The sequence below is a fragment of the Leopardus geoffroyi genome, chromosome E2 (assembly GCF_018350155.1).
Source record: "Leopardus geoffroyi isolate Oge1 chromosome E2, O.geoffroyi_Oge1_pat1.0, whole genome shotgun sequence".
NCBI lineage: Eukaryota > Metazoa > Chordata > Mammalia > Carnivora > Felidae > Leopardus > Leopardus geoffroyi.
Window position 1 is genome coordinate 44,259,558 of NC_059335.1, and position 20,217 is coordinate 44,279,774.

General features: G+C 43.4%; 1 protein-coding gene across 1 annotated transcript in view; it reads left to right on the forward strand.

Moving 5' to 3' along the window:
- Positions 1-19,955, forward strand: part of CDH1 (cadherin 1) — an 83,314-nt gene extending 63,359 nt beyond the window's left edge. Inside the window, exons 7-16 of the mRNA XM_045443299.1 lie at positions 298-473; positions 734-862; positions 2,867-3,049; positions 4,320-4,564; positions 8,789-8,934; positions 11,927-12,151; positions 12,472-12,702; positions 15,572-15,702; positions 17,301-17,444; positions 18,373-19,955. Of these exons, the coding sequence (XP_045299255.1) occupies positions 298-473; positions 734-862; positions 2,867-3,049; positions 4,320-4,564; positions 8,789-8,934; positions 11,927-12,151; positions 12,472-12,702; positions 15,572-15,702; positions 17,301-17,444; positions 18,373-18,582 (1,820 nt within the window). The 3' untranslated portion in view covers positions 18,583-19,955. The remainder of the gene's footprint in view (positions 1-297; positions 474-733; positions 863-2,866; positions 3,050-4,319; positions 4,565-8,788; positions 8,935-11,926; positions 12,152-12,471; positions 12,703-15,571; positions 15,703-17,300; positions 17,445-18,372) is intronic.
- Positions 19,956-20,217: the final 262 nt, after the last annotated feature.

Here is a 20,217-nt window from a genome sequence, read left to right on the forward strand (position 1 = left end):
GACATGGCACTGTTTCAGTTTAAGGTTACTTATTCCCCGTAGTCCTCCCCTCCAGCCCAATCCAAAGTATCTTGTGGCAAAGCTGAGTCCTTGGAACACTGCTCATTTGGTGGAATGCTGTCGTCAACCCTCCCCCCTGCACTGGTAAGAATTTTGGAAATTAGAAAATGGAGAGCCATGACATGGTACCAACCCTAGGCTCCTCTTGGAACTTTCTGGACAGAATTGAGCTGAGCAATGTTGACCAAAATCCAAAGTGCAGCTTAACTGAATCTTCCTCTCCTTTGGCACTTCCAGGAACTTCTGTGATGCAGGTCACGGCCACAGATGCAGATGACGACGAGAATACCTACAATGCCGCCATCGCGTACACCATCCTCTCCCAAGAGCCCCCACTGCCTCAGAGCACAATGTTCACCATCAATAGGGACACAGGAGTCATCAGTGTGGTCACCACCGGGCTGGACCGGGAGGTCAGGGGTCAAGAGGATATAGAGGGGGTTGAGGGCAAATAGACATCAGCTAGATCACGTGGACCGTGCAAAACTCAGCAGAGGCCAGTTGCCACGTAGCATGTTATGGTCTGAGCTTTGCATCTAAACATCTGTCTAGAGGTTTTATACCTAGAAGCCAGGCTAGCATTCAAGCAAATGATAAAGTGTTTTGATGCTCTGGGCTGGGCTGGGCCTGATGTGGTTCTGGGTCCTGACTCCAATGTGTTTGATCTCTGCAGAGTGTCCCCATGTACACCCTGGTGGTTCAGGCTGCTGACCTGCAAGGCGAAGGTTTAAGTACAACTGCAACAGCCGTGATCACGGTCACTGACATCAACGATAACCCTCCCATCTTTGAACCAACCACGGTAATTTTGCAGCCCCTCGGTTTGCAAAGAAAGGTCCTCTGTTGTTTCACAGTGCTCATGGGTAAAGCCTTTGAAAGCTTTCCCTAGACTGCTGAACTTCAGAAAGCAAGCAGATTGGGGTGGCAGTTGTCCCTGCCATCATTAGCCTGGGCCCTATTGGCACACGTTTGTGAAATTATAAATGGCACCTGAGGTGCCTGGCTGGCATAGTCAGTGGAGAATGTGACTCTTTTATAATTTTTTAAATATTTTTTTGATGCGTTTATTTATTTTTGAGAGAGAGAGAGAGAGAGAGATGACAGAGCATGGCTGGGGGGGGGGGTTGGGGGGAGCAGAGAGAGAGGAAGACAAAGAATCCAAAGCAGGCTCCAGGCCCTGAGCTGTCAGCACAGAGCGCCACGTGGGGCTTGAACTTCACTGTGAAATCATGACCTGAACCGAAGTTGGAAGCTTAACTGACTCAGCCACCCAGGCACCACAGAGCATGTGACTCTTGATCTGAGGGTTGTGAGTTTGATCCCCATGTTGGGTATAGAGATTATTTTAAAAAAGAAAAAAAGGGGGGGTACCTGTTGAATTCATGTTTTCATTTTGGGTATCTTGGTCACAAGTCCTACCAGGTTTTGTTTATTCATTGAACAAATATTTTCTTTCTATTCTTTTCTTTTTTTAATCTTTATTTATTTTTGAGAGAGAGAGAGAGTACGAGTGGGGAGGAACAGAGAGAGAGGGAGACACAGAATCCAAAGCTGGTTCCAGGCTCTGAGCTGTCAGCACAGAAGCCCGACGTGGGGTTTGAACTCATGAACCACAGTATCATGACCTGAGCCCAAGTCGGATGCTTAACTGACTGAGCCACCCAGGCACCCCAGAACCTTAAATCTTAATACATTAATTAGAAATCAGCTCAGTGGTTAATAACAGAGACTTGACTCTTATGTCCTAAACAAATAGGGTAAACTTTCTGGTGTCACAAAAAGCCCAGAGCTAGATTATCTGTGTTGTCAATGAAACCTCTTTTGCCTTACTTTGCCACCATCCTTGGTGCATAGCTTCCATCCTCAGTGTCCCCTTATGGCCCCAGATGGCTGCTAGCCCTCCAGCTATGTCTGTGCTTCCTTCAGGAAGGAAGCAAGGCCACAGGGAGCACAAGGCATTGCTGCTAAGTGAAGTCCTCTTATTTCTGTGCAGACCCATACAAGTTCCATTTACCTCTTAGCAACTGCAGTCTTCGAGGATGACTGGAAGTAAAATACATTGTCTGGGCACTTTGCTGCCTCCAACAATATATTTCGCAAAGAAGGGGTGAATGGATATTAGCATTCAATTAGCAGTGTCTGCCACCCTAACCTAGGCATTGTGAGTAACATTTATAGTAAGATTTGACAGGAGGTTGGCCAACGCGGGACAGGGGACAATGGAAGAGTGCTCCAGGCAGAGGGAGCAGCATATGCAACATGCTCTGAATCAGTGAAAAGCTTGATGCATAGCAAGAACTGAAAACCAGTCAGTGTAGTGAACTAAATGAGGTTGGGTCCTGCACGACCTTGTAGACTGAGGTAAGAATGTTAGAATTTACCCTGAGTGGAAGGGGATGTCATCAAAGGTTTTAAGCAGAGGACTCTACTGACCAGACTTTTGTTGTAAGAAAATTATTGGTACCACTGGGAATGATAGGGAGAGGAGAGTAATGGATAAGCCACAGTGTCTTGAATTTGATTAAGACCATAGTCATCAACTGGGTCAGAGTGTGCTGTGAGGGGCTCGGGTAGCCAGGTCCTTAAAAAGCTTCTTCAGGTAGTCATGAAGGATGATGTTCCTTGAGTAGTATTGGCTGCTCCACCAATAAGAAATAGAGGCTCAACTGATGGAGTGGGCATTTCCTCCAAGACTCTTTTCCTTGAATCTTGGGCTCAGAAAGGACTCCTTTAGCCCTCTAGGCCCTGGCTCATCTATTGGGTCTCAGGATGTCATAAGTGGTCCATTTTCTCCTTTGCTCTGTAGTACCAGGGGCAGGTGCCTGAGAACGAAGCTAATGTTGAAATCACCTTACTCAAAGTGACTGACGCCGATGTCCCAAATACCCCAGCATGGCAGGCCGTGTACACCATATTGAACAATAAGGATGACCAATTTGTTGTCACCACAGACCCAGTAACCAACGATGGCATTTTGAAAACAGCTAAGGTTTGTATGGTGCCTGGCAAGATGCAGAAACTGACATCTTGGAAACTCCCCTGTCCACTGGTGTCTTCTCAGAAGTAGAAGTAGCACGCCATTGGTGGGGTAAGGGTGGGAGGCTTTCCCAGGATCTGTTGGACCATTTGGGATTTGCAGTGACTATTCCAGCACATGTGAGACTCAGGAAGCTCCTTGAGGTTGAAGAGAAAGAAAATACCATGTGTTTTAAAAGGCTTGCTCCCTTAAACATTTATCTACTCCTTCCCTCCATATCCATTTTGCAAATAAAAGGGAAAATAGTTTACTGGTCTCTGCCATTTTGCTGGATTATTTTAGAAGTGGGACAAATGACTTTTTGAGAAATGTTTTGGAAACCTGAAGACTTAGGAAGTTGGGTGATTTACTTGTTGAGGTTACTCAGAGTTAATGGATCCCTGAATCAGCCCCAAGGCTTTGACTTCCTCTTGAGCAAGTGAGCAGACCATTCTGCATTATTACTTTATGCATTACTTACTACATAATCTTATCTCCCCCTAACCATCCAACGTCAACATTGTCTATGCTACCAACAAAAGAAAGAAGCTAGTAAAATGAGTCCCTACCATACACAAAGTCCTTCATCAAAGTTCCCAGTTTTTTCCTTACGGCAACTCCATGAAGTATTCCTTTTCCTACATATTTAGATGTAGAAACAGACCCAGAAGTTAAGTTGCCTGGATCACACAGCTAGGATATGACCCAGCTGGGCTTTGACCTTGTTGCTGACTGATCTGAACTGCATGCTGACAGTAAACTTAATTGAGGTCATTGAGGTGGACAAGCAGGGTCTTCTGTCCGTCTGCTGTCACATGGATGGCATGTCACATGGGATGTGAACATTCTTACTGGCCTTGAATAATGAATGACTTAATGTGCTAGTGTTTGTTCACTGGGGTTTGCTGTTTGACGTGTCCCGTAGTTTGTTTTTATTCTTCTCCTAGGGTTCTCATCTTTATTATGATTGCGTGGTGGTCATTGGGAGCTTTTTAAAACTACGCATGTCTGGGCCCACCCCTCAGAGACTGCTATTTATTGGGTTAGAGTGCAGGCCTCCATTTTCTTCAAAAGTTCTCAAGTTAATTCTTCCTAATTAACTAGATTAGCTAGATTTGAGAACCCCTAGGATATTGCTAACCAAAAGCAATAGTTAAGGACTTAATTTTATTTTTTTTTTTAACTAACATAAAATGTATTTTTGAATTCTTGTTTTTTTTTTTTTTTTTTTTTTGCTCCTTAGGGCTTGGATTTTGAGACCAAGCGACAATACATTCTGTATGTGGCCGTGGAGAATGTGTCCCCGTTTGAGGTCATTCTCTCCACCTCCACAGCCACAGTTACCGTGGACGTGGAGGATGTGAACGAAGCCCCCATCTTTGTGCCTCTCCAAAAGGAAGTGCACATACCTGAAGACTTTGGTGTGGGCCTGGAAATCACGTCCTACACTGCTGAGGATCCGGACCAGTTTATGGAACAGAGGATAACGTGAGTGTGAGGATTTTTTAACAGACTTGCAACAATTGAGTATGAGTGTATGTGTGTGTATAAAATACTTTGTTCATAGCATTTTACCATCATTGGTCTGTGCAAGTCCCCCCCCCCCCCCGTTTTTTTCTAATTCCATTTTACTCTCATTCTCCACACTTTTTCCGTTCCCTCCATAGCCAGCCATTCCTGATTTACTATTGCTTCCTATTTGCAAGTTCATGCATTGTACTAAGAATGTGGTTTTAATTTACATACATGATGTTGTGTTAGAAGTAGCTCGGTATTTCTTCTCCTTTTAAACTTGAAGTCACCCCATAATCTAAATCACACCCACAGATGTTGAAACCACACCTGCCAACCAACAACAACACCCCACAACCATGTATGATAAAGAATGTTCTTAATTTTTTGAGGGCTGATTTGACTAGGAAAAAACTATGAGAATACAAATCCAAAGAGGACACATGTGTCTTGTTAGTAATACCATGATTTCCAAGAAGTAACGGGCCTCTGCCAATGTGCCCACTTCCTCTTCTTGGAGAGGTAGGTTCCTACCTGTTAATATGTACTTTAGGGGAAACTGTCACGACACCTGAACTATCTTCTTTTAAAGTTTATTTAAGTGATCTCTACCCTCAATCTTGAACTCCTGACTCGGAGATCAAGAGTCACATGGTCTTTCAATTGAGCCAGCCAGGTGCCCCAAGCTCTCAACTATTTAGAGAAAAACATACAAATCCAGAATAGCGTCTTGCATAGTAATTGAGTGTGTTCTTGTTTGGTGGGGTGTTTGTGTTTTAGCATCAGTGCTTTTGACTGGTTCAAGTTGAAGTTCAAACAGAGTTTAAGTGTGATTTCAGCCTCAGTGGTTAGTTTGGGAAGTGCTGATTCTGTCCTAAGTGAAAGGGCTCCTGAATACCTTTGGACCACACATGTGCCCTGTATAGGAGGAGCTATATAAAAGGTGCAGGTAGAGATCTTAAAGGCTGCTAGCACTGAGTCATTAGGTCAAGGGTGATGGGGAATTTTTAAATGAAGGAACCAGGCTGATAACACCCAAACCTTCTGATTGTATTTAACATTTACTTAAAAAAAAAAAAAAAAAAAAAAAGTAAGGACAATATAACATAATGTACCACTTGATATGTATGATTCAGTAGCATGCACACAACGTCACTATGGAAATATTTTTTTTTTTGGAGTAAACTAAAGTTGAGACAGAACGTAGTTAAGCGTTAGAATCTGATTTTGCAGAAATGCAGAGAATGAAGAAACAAATGCCACAAATCTGGCCAAATGCAGAATGTGGGAACTATATGACAAATGACACTGGAATAAGTGGCAAAAGGGCAGGGAGGACTGCTTTAGATCAAAAGATTATTTTTTTTTTTTCCAACGTTTATTTTTATTTTATTTTTGGGACAGAGAGAGACAGAGCATGAACGGGGGAGGGGCAGAGAGAGAGGGAGACACAGAATTGGAAACAGGCTCCAGGCTCTGAGCCATCAGCCCAGAGCCCGACGCGGGGCTCGAACTCACGGACCGCGAGATCGTGACCTGGCTGAAGTCGGACGCTTAACCGACTGCGCCACCCAGGCGCCCCTAGATCAAAAGAGTATTAAGAGGCAAATGAACCAATTGTAATATGTAGACTACAACTTGAAGATAGATTCAACACTCCAACTATAAAAGATACATTTGAGTCAGTTAGAGAAATTTGAGCATGGACGTGGCATTAGATGACAGTAAGTAATTATTACTGTTTTTGTTAGATGTGTTGGTGGCATTATGATTATGTTTTATTTTTTTCTAATTTCCTTATTTATATGGGGGCACCTGGGTGGCTTAGTTGGGTAAGTGGCTGACTTCAGTTCAGGTCATGATCTCATGGTTCATGAGTTAGACTCCTGCATTGGATCTCTCTGCTGTTGGTACAGAACTTGCTTTGGATCCTCTGTCCCCATCCGTTTCTGCCCCTCTCCCACTGGTTCTCTCTCTCTCTCTCAAAAATAAACATTAAATTAAAAAAATTTTTAAAACCTTATCTATATAAGATATATGCTAAGATATTTACAGGAAAAATCTTTTGACATTTTGAGATTTGCTTTAAAATAATCTTAATTTCAGGGCACCTGGTTGGCTCAGTCAGTAGAACATATGACTTTTCATCTTGGAGGTCACGAGGTCAAGCCCTATGTGAAGTGTACAGATTACTTAAAATCTTAAAATACTTCAAATGTGTTGAATCTGTACATGTATCCAATGTACTGCTCATAATCCAAGGAGTCCTCTAGGTGGTCCAAACTATTAGGGCTAGTAAGAAGTGTTTTTAATCAAGGTTGAAAACTATAGTGGGAAACCAAAGACCTCTTGTATGGTTTTCGTTGAATGGTGAAGCCTTGGACTGTATGGTTTCCAGGCCAGTTGATGCCTTAGCTTGCAGTAGTGTAAGGGTCATTTAAAGCTTCTCTTTGGGCAAGTACAGGGACCAAGTCTGTGTGTAGAGGCCCTTACTCCTGGAACAAAGACCACTTGCTAAGTTCATGGCTTTGTACTCCTAAGGAAGTGGGGATATGCCTGTGAGGTATCCAGGGCTCTTTTATCCTTAGCTTTTTTGCTTCTTTTTCTGAGCCTTGCCATGACCCTAGCAGATAGCTGGGCAGTATATCTCTCTTTTTCATGCCTTTGTTTTCTCTGATTGACTGCTTCTGGTACTCCTAAGTAGGTATAGCTTAACGGATCATTCTGGCATTTTGAATAAAACTTTTCTTTCCCTTTGTAAGGCCAGAAGGAACTTGAGCTTCTCTGGCACCTGCCATGAAAGGCCAGTAGTACAGCGCATCCTCCAGTCACTGTGTCAACACGAGTTTCCGAGTGTTCGTGGTGGGGGTTTTGAGTGGCATATTGCCACCATTTGAGTACTGTACCCTTTGGGGAGCTGGTCTATAAGACTCTGCTTTAAAAATACATAAGGAGGGGCACCTGTGTGGGTCAGTTGGTTGTGTCCGACTCTTGATTTCAGCTCAGGTCACGATGTCACGGTTTGTGGGATCAAGCCCAGAGCCTGCTTGGGATTCTGTCTCTCCCTTTTTCTCTGCTCCTCCCCTGCACATTCTGCTTCTCCCTCTCAAAATAAATAAACTTAAAAAAAAAAAACCTTAAAGTTCATAGTACTCCTTGCTTCAGGCAAAAATTACCCATAGGTACTAAGTCTATTGGGTGAAAGTTAGTTGGTGAACAGGATATTGTCACATTTTCTCCCCTCAGACCATAGACTAATGGTCTTTTTTCCCCTTAGGAAAAAAGTACTTTTAATGGGAAGAAATCAGGTGCCCTATCCCTTATCCAAGTGATCAAAGTTAACCAAGAAAAGAACAGATGTCATGTGCCTCCTAATGTCCTTCTGAGAAGGACAGTCATCACTTATCCAGTGCTCTTGCCTCCCTTTCCCTCACATGAATTGAGTTTACTTAGAAGGGAATAATCAGACCAGCCCAGATTGAGGAGCTTTCTCCAAAACAATTGGCCTGCACATTTCAAAAATACCAGTGTTGAGAAAGAAAGGAAAGGCTAAGGAATGTGTCCAAATTGAGGAAATGTGACATCTAAATGTCATGCGCAGATGGATCCTGAATCAGGGCAGGGATGCTCCGGAGGACAATTTTGGGGAAATCGACAATTTAAATATGTACCATATATTGGGGCGCCTGGGTGGCTCAGTCGGTTAAGTGTCCGACTTCAGCTCAGGTCACGATCTCACGGTCTGGGAGTCCGAGCCCTGCGTCGGGCTCTGGGCTGATGGCTCAGAGCCTGGAGTCTGCTTCCGATTCTGTGTCTCCCTCTCTCTCTGCCCCTCCCCCGTTCATGCTCTGTCTCTCTCTGTCTCTGTCTCAAAAATAAATGTTAAAAAAAAAAATTTTTTTTTTAAAAATATGTACCATATATTAAATGTTACATTTCCTGAAATTAAAAATCCAATTGTGATTATATAATAGAATGCCTCTGTTCTGAGGGGATAATACACCGAAGTATTTATGAGTAAGAGAACATGATGGCTGCAACTTCTTCTCAAATGGTTCAACAATGGGTGAATCCAGGTGAAGGGGACATGGATGGTCACACCTTCCTGTAGATGTGAACGACGAACAAAGAGGAACCTTAGCCTTCTTAGCTATGTGCCGTTCACTCTTGTATTCTAAGCCAGAGCTTGTGCCTTTTCAGGTATCGGATTTGGAGGGATGCTGCCAACTGGCTGAGGATTGATCCAGACACTGGTGCCATTTTCACTCGGGCTGAATTAGACAGAGAGGACTTTGAGCATGTGAAGAACAGCACGTACACGGCCCTCATTATCGCCACCGACAATGGTAAGGATGTTCTTAGGGTTTGGTCTTGGCCGCCTCACCCTCCCGGCTCGTTTGCTTCTTTGCCCCCCACCTTTCTTTTAGAGGCAAGAGTTCATTCTTCCTCTTTTATCCTTAAACAAAAAACATACGATTTTCAAGGGTACAAATAATTTAGGTCAAGTAGAAGTGCTTTTCACCATTCCCTCTTTATACCTGAGCCCACTCCTTCCCCACAGGAGCCAGACTGCCTGGGTCTAGAGCCTAGGACATAATACCTATGTGACTTTGGACTTACAAGCTTATTTCTATGTCCCTCAGTTCCTCTATCTGACAAAATGATAATACCCCATCTAGATTTTTAATGAATTCATTTATGTAAACACGCCTAGAAGAGTGTCTGCTACATAGTACTACTCTATAAGGACTATCATTATTTTTATCATCATCATTATTAGTGAAATGTGACTCCCTCGGCTGTTTCTGTGTGTTTGAATTCATTTTTCTGCATATGAATTATAGTTTATTATAAAGCCACTATCTAGTTTATAGCCTGGTTTTATTGTAAAAACCATTATTTTATACATGTTGATTTCTATTAAATTTTTCATTTCCTTGATATGTAATTTATTATTATTATTATTATTATTATTATTATTATTTACAATATGTCTTTAAGACACAGATTTGCTTTGGCACTTTATAGATTTACCTCTTGGTAATAAAGAAATGTTACCTAGGGCTGCCTGGGTGGCTCAGTATGTTAAGCATCCAACTCTTGATTTCGGCTCAGGTCATGATCTCATCGTTCGTGAGTTTGAGCCCCACAATGAGCTCTGCCCTGACAATGTGGACCCTGCTTGGGATTCATTCTCTCTCTCTCTCTCTCTCTCTCTCTCTCTCTCTCTCTCTCCCCCTCTCTCCCTCTCTCCCTCTGCCCCTCTCCTGTACACACATGCTCTCGCTCTCTCTCTCTGTCTCAAAAATAAATTTAAAAAATTAATAAACTGTTCCCTGGATCTAGCATAATTTAATTATTCACACATTAAAGAACACTGGGATGGTTTCTACTTGGTCATTATTTCCAAGACTTTCATACGTAAACATCCTTGTACATGCCTCTATGTGCAAGTATTTCCCCTGGCTAGATATTTAGAAATAGAATTATTGTTAGAACCTACTCACTTCCTGACATTGTGAATGAGTCTCTTTCCCTCACTAACTTACCAGCTTTCTGAAGTAGTTGACAATCTAGAAAACACAGCAAAGCAAGTAAGGCCATGATGGGGCTGGGCGGATGGCTGTTGAATGATGCAGCCTCCATCACATTGTGAATGTGCTGGGGAAAGATAAACCTGTTTGAATTTAGAGCCTGTCCCTGGAGCTGTAATTTGGGAGTTAGTGAGGAAGGCAAGTTAGACCTTGACTGGGTCTCATTTGCAGCCTGAAGCAGGCTCCAGGCTCTGAGCTGTCAGCACAGAGCCCGACGTGGAGCTGGAACCCACAAACCGAGAGATCATGACCTAAGCTAGAGTCAGACGCTTAACTGACTGAGCCACCCAGGCGGCCCATGTTTACTTATTTTTGAGAGAGAGAGAGAGAGAGAGAGAGCGCGCGCGCGTGCACACAAGCTGGGAGGGACAGAGAGGGGGGGACAGAGGATCTGAAGTGAGCTCTGCACTGACAACAGAGAGCCCAAAGCGGGGCTTGAACTCATGAACCGTGAGATCATGACCTGAGCCAAAGTTGGATACTTAACCAACTGAGCCACCCAGGTGCCCCTAATTAGAAAAAATTTTAAATGGCCCCTGCTGGGTTTTTCGGGTTTTTTTTTTTTCCTCTCCCATAAGGTAAAAGGATTCATCCATGGATGAATGCATAAATAAAATATGGTATATGTATACAATGGAATATTAAAACATGGATAAATCTTGGGGGCATTATGCTAAGTAAAAGCCATGTCACTAAAAGATAAATACTGTATAATTTCACTTAAGGTGTGAAAGTGGTCAAATTCATAGAAACAAAGTACAATGGTGGTAAGGGGCGGGGAGGGGGCTGGGGAGAGAAGGAAAGCAGGGAGTTGTTTAATGGCTACAGAGTTTCAGTCTTGCAAGATGACACTGTTCTGGAGATCAATGTGAATATACTTACACTGTTGAGCCTAAAATGTAAAATGAACTTTAAAATGGTTAACATGGTAAATTTTATACTATGTGGGGTTTTTTTTAAAGCCATAATTTTTTTAAGGGTAAAAAGAAAAAATAATCACCACATTCTTGCCACTTAAGCATGATTATAGGTTTGAGATAATAGCCCTGTGCATTTTTTTTCTGTAGTAAACTAATATTGGGGCACCTAAGTGGCTCACTTGGTTAAGTGCCCAACTCTTGATCTCAGCTCAGGGTTGTGAGTTGGAGCCCCACGTTGGGCTCCATGGTGGGCATGGAACCTACTTAAGAAAAAAAAAAAAAACCCACACTAACATTAATGATGATGCTTGAGTGTCTACTCTTTCTACCATTTTATGCTAGATGCTAGCGTAAAATGGTAGAATACGTAGGTCAGAATGTAAAAGAAATACACACAGAAGTGTCCAAGTCTTTTTTTCCCCAAGTCTACTTTGAAAATCAACTTGCAACTTGTAGCCATTTCAAAAGCTCAACCCTTTGATAATGACCTTAAAGCCAGAGAAGTTCGGAAAGGGAGAACTGGTAGGGGGGCAAAGAGGAATTCTTGGAGTGGTTCAAGTTTAATGGATGCATAAAGGTACGTGCAAAAGAGTAGGGAGCCTGTCCTTGGCGTGAGGAATAACTTGAATAATTGTTGTTAAAGTGGGGAATAGCGTGTTGGAGAGCTGCCTGACCAGAAGTGAAGATGCCCTGAGATGGGGAGGGTGGGGCCTGGTGATGAATCTCTGAAGAGCCAAGCCAGGATTGGGATTTGGTCTGATTCGAGGCAGTAGAGCGTCATGAATGTTCCTGAGCTGTGTTATTTCCTACATATTTTCTCTTAGGTTCTCCACTTGCTACTGGAACGGGAACCCTTCTCCTGATCCTCTCTGATGTGAATGACAATGGCCCCGTACCAGAACCTCGAAGTATGGATTTCTGCCAGAAAAATCCACAGCCTCATATCATCAACATCTTTGATCCAGATCTTCCCCCCAACACATCTCCCTTCACGGCAGAACTAATGCACGGGGCAAATGTCAACTGGACCATTGACTACAGTGACCAAGGTGGGAACTGGAGTCTTACTCTGACCCCATGCTTCTCCCTGCTCTTGTCCGCCCCCCCCCCCCACTTCTGAAAGTCCCTTCTCAGCTTCTCAGGTGTCACCTCTTTTGTTTGACGCTTGTTTATTTGCCCCATCTGCATTTGAGGCATTCCCCCAAAGGTCCCTTTCCTTTCCTGGTATCTGACTCTGTAACATACTGCACAGTGATCTTCCACCCAAGCAGCTCCATTTTCTTTACCCTAATAATTCTAGAATGAGGTCATTTTGTTTGTTTGTTCTTTTTCTCCTGGTCCCATCATTTATTTTTGTTGCTTCCTCCAGCCCGTGAATCTCTGATTTTGAAGCCAAAGAAAACCTTAGAGTTGGGCGACTACAAGATAAATCTCAAACTTGTGGATAATCAGAACAAGGACCAGGTGACCACCCTAGATGTGTACGTTTGTGACTGCGAAGGGGTCGTCAACAACTGCAAGAGGACCATGCCTTACGCTGAAGCGGGGTTGCAAGTTCCTGCCATTCTGGGCATTCTCGGAGGAATCCTCGCCTTGCTAAGTAAGTATGCCTGGCAAGCGTTTCAGTCTTTGGCTTCTAAACTGGGGGAGGTTTATCTGTTACTGTTGTTAAAGTTGAGTTCACCAGGACTGGAAGGGAGCACTGTTCCATTAAATCAACAGGAGCCCAGACCGTCTATTTTGTTGTTCTTTGAATCCTTCAGGGCAGTGCATACAAATCGCCTGCATGAGAATTCTGATCTGGGGTGGGACCTCACATTCCACCTTTGTCACCAGCTCCCAGGGGGTGCAAATGTTGGACGTTCTTAGAGCAACCTGGAGCAGCAAGGCTTTAGGGTACTATTCTCATCAGCATGGTCGGAGCTACCAGCTCACCACCCCCACCTTCCGTCCTGGAGAAGAGATGAGAGAGGAAGTGGAAGGCACGTATCTGGAAAGTGCACCTTCACTCCCATTCCAATGGCTCAAACACAGCCACACCTAGAATGTCCCACCCTAACTGAGTGGCCATGTGCCCATTTAATACTTGGCAGAGAGTGGGGGTGGAGTGTAGGGTGAACAGTGAGTATCAATGACTATCAGGACAGAGTGGGGGAAAGACCGTGTATAATTAGGAGCTGAAAAGGGTGGTCCAGGTCACGAATGCCTTTGCATTCAGAAGAGGGGGCCTCTTGAGGGAGCCTCAAGGAAGGTTTGGTGGAAGATGTAGGATGGTTGGGACGGGGACTGGTGGCATTCGTGACGGTTCCCACACTAGTGAAGGCACAGAGAGGAAGGGGAGGCAGGGAGGAGACCAACGTGGCTGGAGTAGAAGAAAGTTCTTAGAGGGAGCAGTGGGGCCACCTCTGGGGTTTCAAGTTCGACTCAGCACAGGTGTTCTTTCCCCTGCCGCTTGCTGCTTCAACAGATTCATTTGCTCCTGCCCTTAGCTGCTTGTGTCGTCTCAAAACTCAGAAGGAAGGAGAGTGTTGTTTAGAATTCAGTGAGCTTTCTGGACTTGTGTTCCTCACAATTCACATGGCTTTATTACCACTGTGGGGTGAGGTTAATTCACCTTCCTGTGTCATCAGCACAGGCGTGACAGTACAAGCCCTGCCTGCCCACTTCCTTCCCACTCCAGTTACATTTGAACGGGCCAGTCTGCTCTGGGGACAGCAGTTACAAACTAGTACTTTCATTCTGAGGAAAATGTTCAAGACTGCAGTTTACCCTTAAAATACCGATTTTTTAGTAATAGCCTTACCTCAATTTGTTTGGGGTATATTTTAGTAGACACAGAGGCCAAGGACAACATGGCAGAAAGCTTAAATGTGGAACAACATTGAAAGCAGAAGCAATGCCAGGAACCACACTTCTAGCTTCTTGTTCCTTGTGGGCAAGCATAGAACTTAGCCTTCTAAAGGTGATTCTGCAAAGATGCCGGGACATGTGGATGTTCATGCAATCCCTCAATATTTGATTGCTTGCTTTGTGCCAGGCTTTTTGAGGATCCCACTGGGGTTACTGAGGTTTTGGTACAGTGTATGGGGTGGTACTTCCTGAAGCAGTAAAAATATGTAGTTACTTTTATAAAGGTATAACATGTGAGTAACGTTTGATCAGTAACATCTTCTTGGAGATGATAACCTGCTCCTTGCTTTTCCTTGCTCTACGCTCCAGGTGGATGGTGACTGTTGGCATCTTATATGGTCTTCAGGGCCGTGTCCTCGGTGCCAATGCAGGTCTAGGCCGACCCAGCAAGTGCTCACTGTTCCTGTTTATGGATTGTGATCAAGGAAGTTTGCTTATCTGAATAAAGTCTTGGAAACTTGCTGATTTCAGAAACAATAGGGAGTTTGGGTACTTCTAAGAAATCTTTTCCCCAAGTCTATGCAACCTCCTGTTTCAGTCCAATAATACTGTTTCAGTGGATGTCCTTTCCCTCCTCCCTCCCCCTGTAGGGTGTCCTTTAGAGATACTTGGGCACAAGCATCTATGAAGAAAACACCTTGAATCATAATTTTTTCATTCACAATAAGTAGTTTAAAAGTTTTTAACAGCTGTTAATCATATATACCCTAGAAACATCCCATGATCAGATGAAAACTTTGGAAATTAAACAGATCGTAGAGCTTGCCCACATGATTTTTATCTTAAGATAAGGGAATATACCAGGTGATTATATGGTCTGTGTCCCATTCCTCTGAACTGATTAAAAATAATGTGCACCTGTCAATCACATTTAGGGTGACTCAGCCCTGTTCACAAACCTCTAATGGTTCCAACTCAGAATCAAAGCCAAAGTCCTTCTAGTAGTTGACATATCCCTGCCACCCCTCTGTTTGCTTCCTTCCCCCTCACTCACCGTGCTGTGGCCATGCTGACTTCACTTTTCTTAATCATGCCAATCATGCCCCTGCCTTAGGTTCTTTGTCCTTACTACCATTTCCTCTGCCTGGAGCATTTTAACTCAGATTCTGAGAAGTGACTGACTGGTTTAATAAGTCCAGTTAGGGGCGCCTGGGTGGCTCAGTCAGTTAAGCATCCTATTCTGTCTCAGGTCATGATCTCCCAGTTTGTGAGTTTGAGCCCTGAGTCTAGCTCTGTGCTGACAACTCAGAGCCTGGGGCCTGCTTCGGATTCTGTGTCTCCTTCTCTTTCTGCCCCTCCCCCACTCATGCTCTGTCTGTCTCTCCCAAAATTAAATAAACATTAAAAAAGATAAATAGTCCAGTTGAAGACACTCTTGAATTCCCATGTAATTGTCTACTATGTTATACCGTATACGTTAACTGCAGGTATGTGAGCATCCCCATGTGGGTTGTCTGACAGCCATCTGTCTGGTAGGCAAGGCAGTGGTGTTGTGTGATAGCTGCTTTTTATGGCCTTCCTGACCTGTGGCTCTCCTTGTTCTCTCTTCCCCACACCAGTCCTGATTCTGCTGCTTTTGCTGTTTGTTCGGAGGAGAGGGGTGGTCAAAGAGCCCTTACTACCCCCAGAAGATGACACCAGGGACAATGTTTATTACTATGATGAAGAAGGAGGTGGAGAAGAGGATCAGGTACCTTTTTAAAACTGTGGCAAAAAGCTATGTGGTGATCTCTATTTGGAAGAAGCAATGGTTAGGAGAAGGTAGGCATTTAAAATACCGTTGTTCTGTTCAGCGACCAGATGAATGGACAGATGCAAAGGGCAGTTAAATAACTTGCCCAAAGTCACACAGGTAGGAAGCAGTCAAACCAGGTAGTCTGACTCAAGCCTGTTCTCCTCATGGCTGTTCTCAGGACATGAACTTCAAATTATTTAGACATAAAGCACTTAATCTGTTGTGATATTTTGTCCCTTGAATTTATAGGTATGCTAAACTTTTGCTTTTCTTTTTGTAGATGTTAAATCTTCAGGCCTTCTTTATTTTCCCTGATTTTGGAGATGATCTTACCTTGCCCCGGAGTTTTTTTGTTTTGTTTTGTTTTTTTAAAGTAAACTTAATGCCCAACGTGAAGCTCAAACTCAGGGACCCGAGATCAAGAGTCACATGCTCTACTGACTGAGCCAGCCGGGCACCTTTCTGGAGAGTTTTTGAAAGTGTATTCTATCTAGAAAGGGAACCTTGGGCCCCATCTCGGAGTTCTGCTTTTGACTCCCGCCATGCATGAGCACATTTGCTGAACGATGTGGTCTGGAAGAATAGCCATTGATTAGAATTTCAATGCCTGTTTTGCACAACATATTAAGGGGTACAGAGAAATGTCCTTCAGGCATTTGTGGGACACCTGCTGGCCTCAGCTACTGTCTTAGTCTGTGTGGACTTCTATAACAGGATACCACAGACATTGCTTAAAAACCACAGAAATTCATCTCTCACAGTTCTGGAGGGTGGGTTGTTTAAAATCAAGGCACCAGCAGATGTGGTGTTTGGTGGTGGCTTGCTTCCTCCTTCATAATCAGCCATAATGTACTCGCACGGCAGAAAGGAATCTCTAGGGTGTCTTTTATTAGGGCACCAGTCGTCTTCCCGACGGCTCCATCTACCCTCCGGACGTAATCACTTCCCAAAAGTACCACCTTCAAATACCACCACCTTGAGCATTAGGTTTCAACGTATGAATTTTGTGAAGGACACAGGTATTGAGTATATGGCAGCTAGGCTCACAAGAATCTGTGGATCGGCTAGGACTCAGTTAATAAGGTATAACAGCCTACATCCTTACCACACGTGCTCCTCATGATCATTTGATGTCTTTCCTTTTTTTTTTTTTTTTTAATGTTTATTTTTGAGAAAGAGACAGAGTGTGAGTGGGGTAGGAGCAGAGAGAGAGAGGGAGGCACAGAATTCGAAGCAGGCTCCAGCCTCTGAGCTGTCAGCACAGAGCCTGATGTGAGACTTGAACTCACAAACCATTGAGATCATGACCTGAGCTGAAGTCGGACGCTCAACCGACTGAGCCACCCAGGCACCCCTGATGTCTTTCCTTCTAGGGCTATTGTGAAAACTCTTAGGTTGAAAATTGTCATTTTAGTTTACACTGGCAAATGCTTGCAACTATTATGCAGTTGACAGGGTATTTTCTGATACCAGAATCTATAATCCAAATATATCCCCTTATTTGTGACTGTTTCTTTTTACTCTGGGGTCTATTTTTACCTTTTTCTCCAAAGGACTTTGACTTGAGCCAGTTGCACAGGGGCCTGGATGCTCGGCCTGAAGTGACTCGCAATGATGTGGCACCAACCCTCCTGAGCATGCCCCAGTACCGGCCCCGCCCTGCCAATCCTGATGAAATTGGAAACTTTATTGATGAAGTAAGTTAGCAAGATCAAAAGCCATGGTGCCATTCATCTCTAAACTCAGGAACAGTTGTGTTGAAAGTCAGGAAAAAGTCTTTAGATTCTTTGCTTTATGTTTTCTCCTTGTCTGATCCCTGACTGCTATTTTTTATTTGTGTCTCATCTGAATTTCAGAACTTAGAGCACTTCAAATTGTTCCTAGCGAATTTGTGAAGTCCATATGTCAAAACCAAGAATGACTTGAAAGGATTTAGTAAAAGTAGACATGAAGCTAAAGGAATTCAAAGTAGATCCAGTTTGGTTTCACTAATGAGTCTTTTTGCCCTTGCATCCCATTCCTGCTTGGGATGTGATATTAAATGTGTATCATAAGTCTACCTAAGGGCCAGAAAAATAGCATCCCTTTGTATATGTCAGAAATGCATTCAGCTTTAAATTCCAGGAGCTTAAACAGATATGACAGAGGGTACCTTGTTTTTGTGCTTGTTACCTCATGAGCACAAGATGGCTGCCACACTTCCAGGCCTTGGGTCTGTGTATTCCAGTCAAGAAGAAGTAGGAAGGGTAGGGTAGAAGCCAAAAATTTTCATTCAAGCAAACTGTTACTGCCAAGTAGGGAGTTTATTCTATATGTTACAATATGACTGTTTTCAGCCTCTGTCCGGTCCTGACGGGCTTGTTTGTCTCCTGCCTACACATAACTTATCATTAGTATAGAGGAAAAGATTCTGCAATTTACCTGTAATGTTCTCTTTTCATGAAATGTATATTAGATTTGTCTTCCTTGACTGTTTGTATAAATTGACCTTATTGGTGTCACAGGATGGTTGCATGGTCCATGTGTGACTTGTTGCTCGAGGCACCTGGAGGAGGCATCTTGCCTCAGATGACCGGTGTGTGATTCCTTGCATTGAAAGATCCTATCGTCTTCCTTCTTCTTTAGAACCTGAAGGCAGCAGACAGTGACCCCACTGCTCCTCCTTACGACTCTCTGCTTGTGTTTGACTATGAAGGAAGCGGTTCTGAAGCTGCTAGTCTGAGCTCCTTAAACTCCTCGGAATCAGACCGAGATCAGGACTATGACTACCTGAATGAATGGGGCAATCGCTTCAAGAAGCTGGCAGACATGTACGGAGGTGGTGAGGATGACTAGGGGACTCGAGACAAATGGGGAAGGAGATGGGCCCCTACATCGTGTGATAGAAAATGCAGGGCTCATGGTTTCTCAGCTCCCTTCACTTGAGATGACTTTCTGGGGAAGAGAGTCTGCTCAGTGACGCAGTTAGGATAGTTGGGATTTCCACTTTATAGATCTAATCTGTGTGTGTTCGAATGATTTCGCCCTAATTTTTGAATCTTTTTTTCTTTCCTCACTCTTTAAGTGGTGATGCTGTCCCAAAGACCCCCATATGTTAATACTTCAGAACAATAGCTTCAGCCTCAAAAGGTTCTGCTAGCAACTTGCAGATTTCCTTAAGGGTTTTCGTCTCATTTTTTAAGGGAAGGGAGGGGTCAACTGCCCTATTATTTTGTGCGTGTATGTATGTATGTGTGTGTGTGTGTGTGTGTGTGTAATTATTTTTAATTTGTGTACTTTTTTCCTCCTATCACTGCACAGTGCCCCTTGTTCTACTATCCACTCTTACTCCTTTTGAACCTACATTGCCCCAGACAGGGGTTCTCTGATGCAGAAATTTGGGGGCCCTTTCAGGATAAGTGTGGTCTTAGTCTGGCCATAGTGTGACTGGGTATTATTTACTCTTAAGACCTTTAATCTTCTGAGTATATAACTTGAAATAGGTATCCATCCACTTACTTGTTGTGCATAAGAATGTTTGTTATGTGTATGTCATTACTGGGGTGATCTGGTACTAAACAGGAAGCCTTGACCAGAAAGGGTGGTGAGTTTTCAGGTGCCACTCCACATCTAGTGTTCATCTAACACTCAAACAAGAGAGTGATCTATTCCAACACTTACGGTAGTGCCTCGAGTGCTGCAGCCAAAGACAGAAGGTGTTTGTCCCAGCGGAGAGCAACATGAAAAATGGGTTTGAAGGTGGCAGGAGACAAGTTGTTGAGCCTGGCAATTTGGGAAACTGAGGCTGAGGATGGTTGAGGTGGCTCTGCCTCTAGTCCTGAAAAAGAATGGAAGAATCTTAACATGTGACTCCAACCAGGATCCTGCTACCAGAGTTTCATCCTGACATCCCAGAACCCCCCAAATGCCTGCTGTTGTTGATGTCCACAGGATATGCTGGCTGATCTGGAAACATCTGCCCCAAATTCCAAGCATGCATGGAAAACAATATCAGGAAATCCAATTTATTTTCCTTAGGAGCAGGAAGAAAATATGGCCCTAAAATGTGTTAGTAAGGGGAGCGTGGGGAGAACTCTGATTTGGATCTTCTTTTAGTTGAAATGTGAACTTCAAGAACCTTTTGACATCCATGGAAAATAATCTTATCTAAATTGCTTTACTGTCTGTCAGGTGTTTTTTGAAGAAAAAGAAAATCATCCCTGCAATCACATCTTGGAATTGTCTTGATTTTTCAACAATTTAAACTCGAATGTAGTCCTGTATAGAGAATGTCACTATAGTTTTGAGTATATATGTGTGTGGGTGTGGATAATTTTGTATTTTCTTTGGGAGTGGAAAAGGAAAACAATTCAAGCTGAGAGAATTCTTAAATATTCATTTTTATAAATTTTATTAAAGAATTTTGTTAAACATTGTCAGACACATGTTTTATTTGGTTAACCACAATTCCATGCAAGACCAGTGGTACTT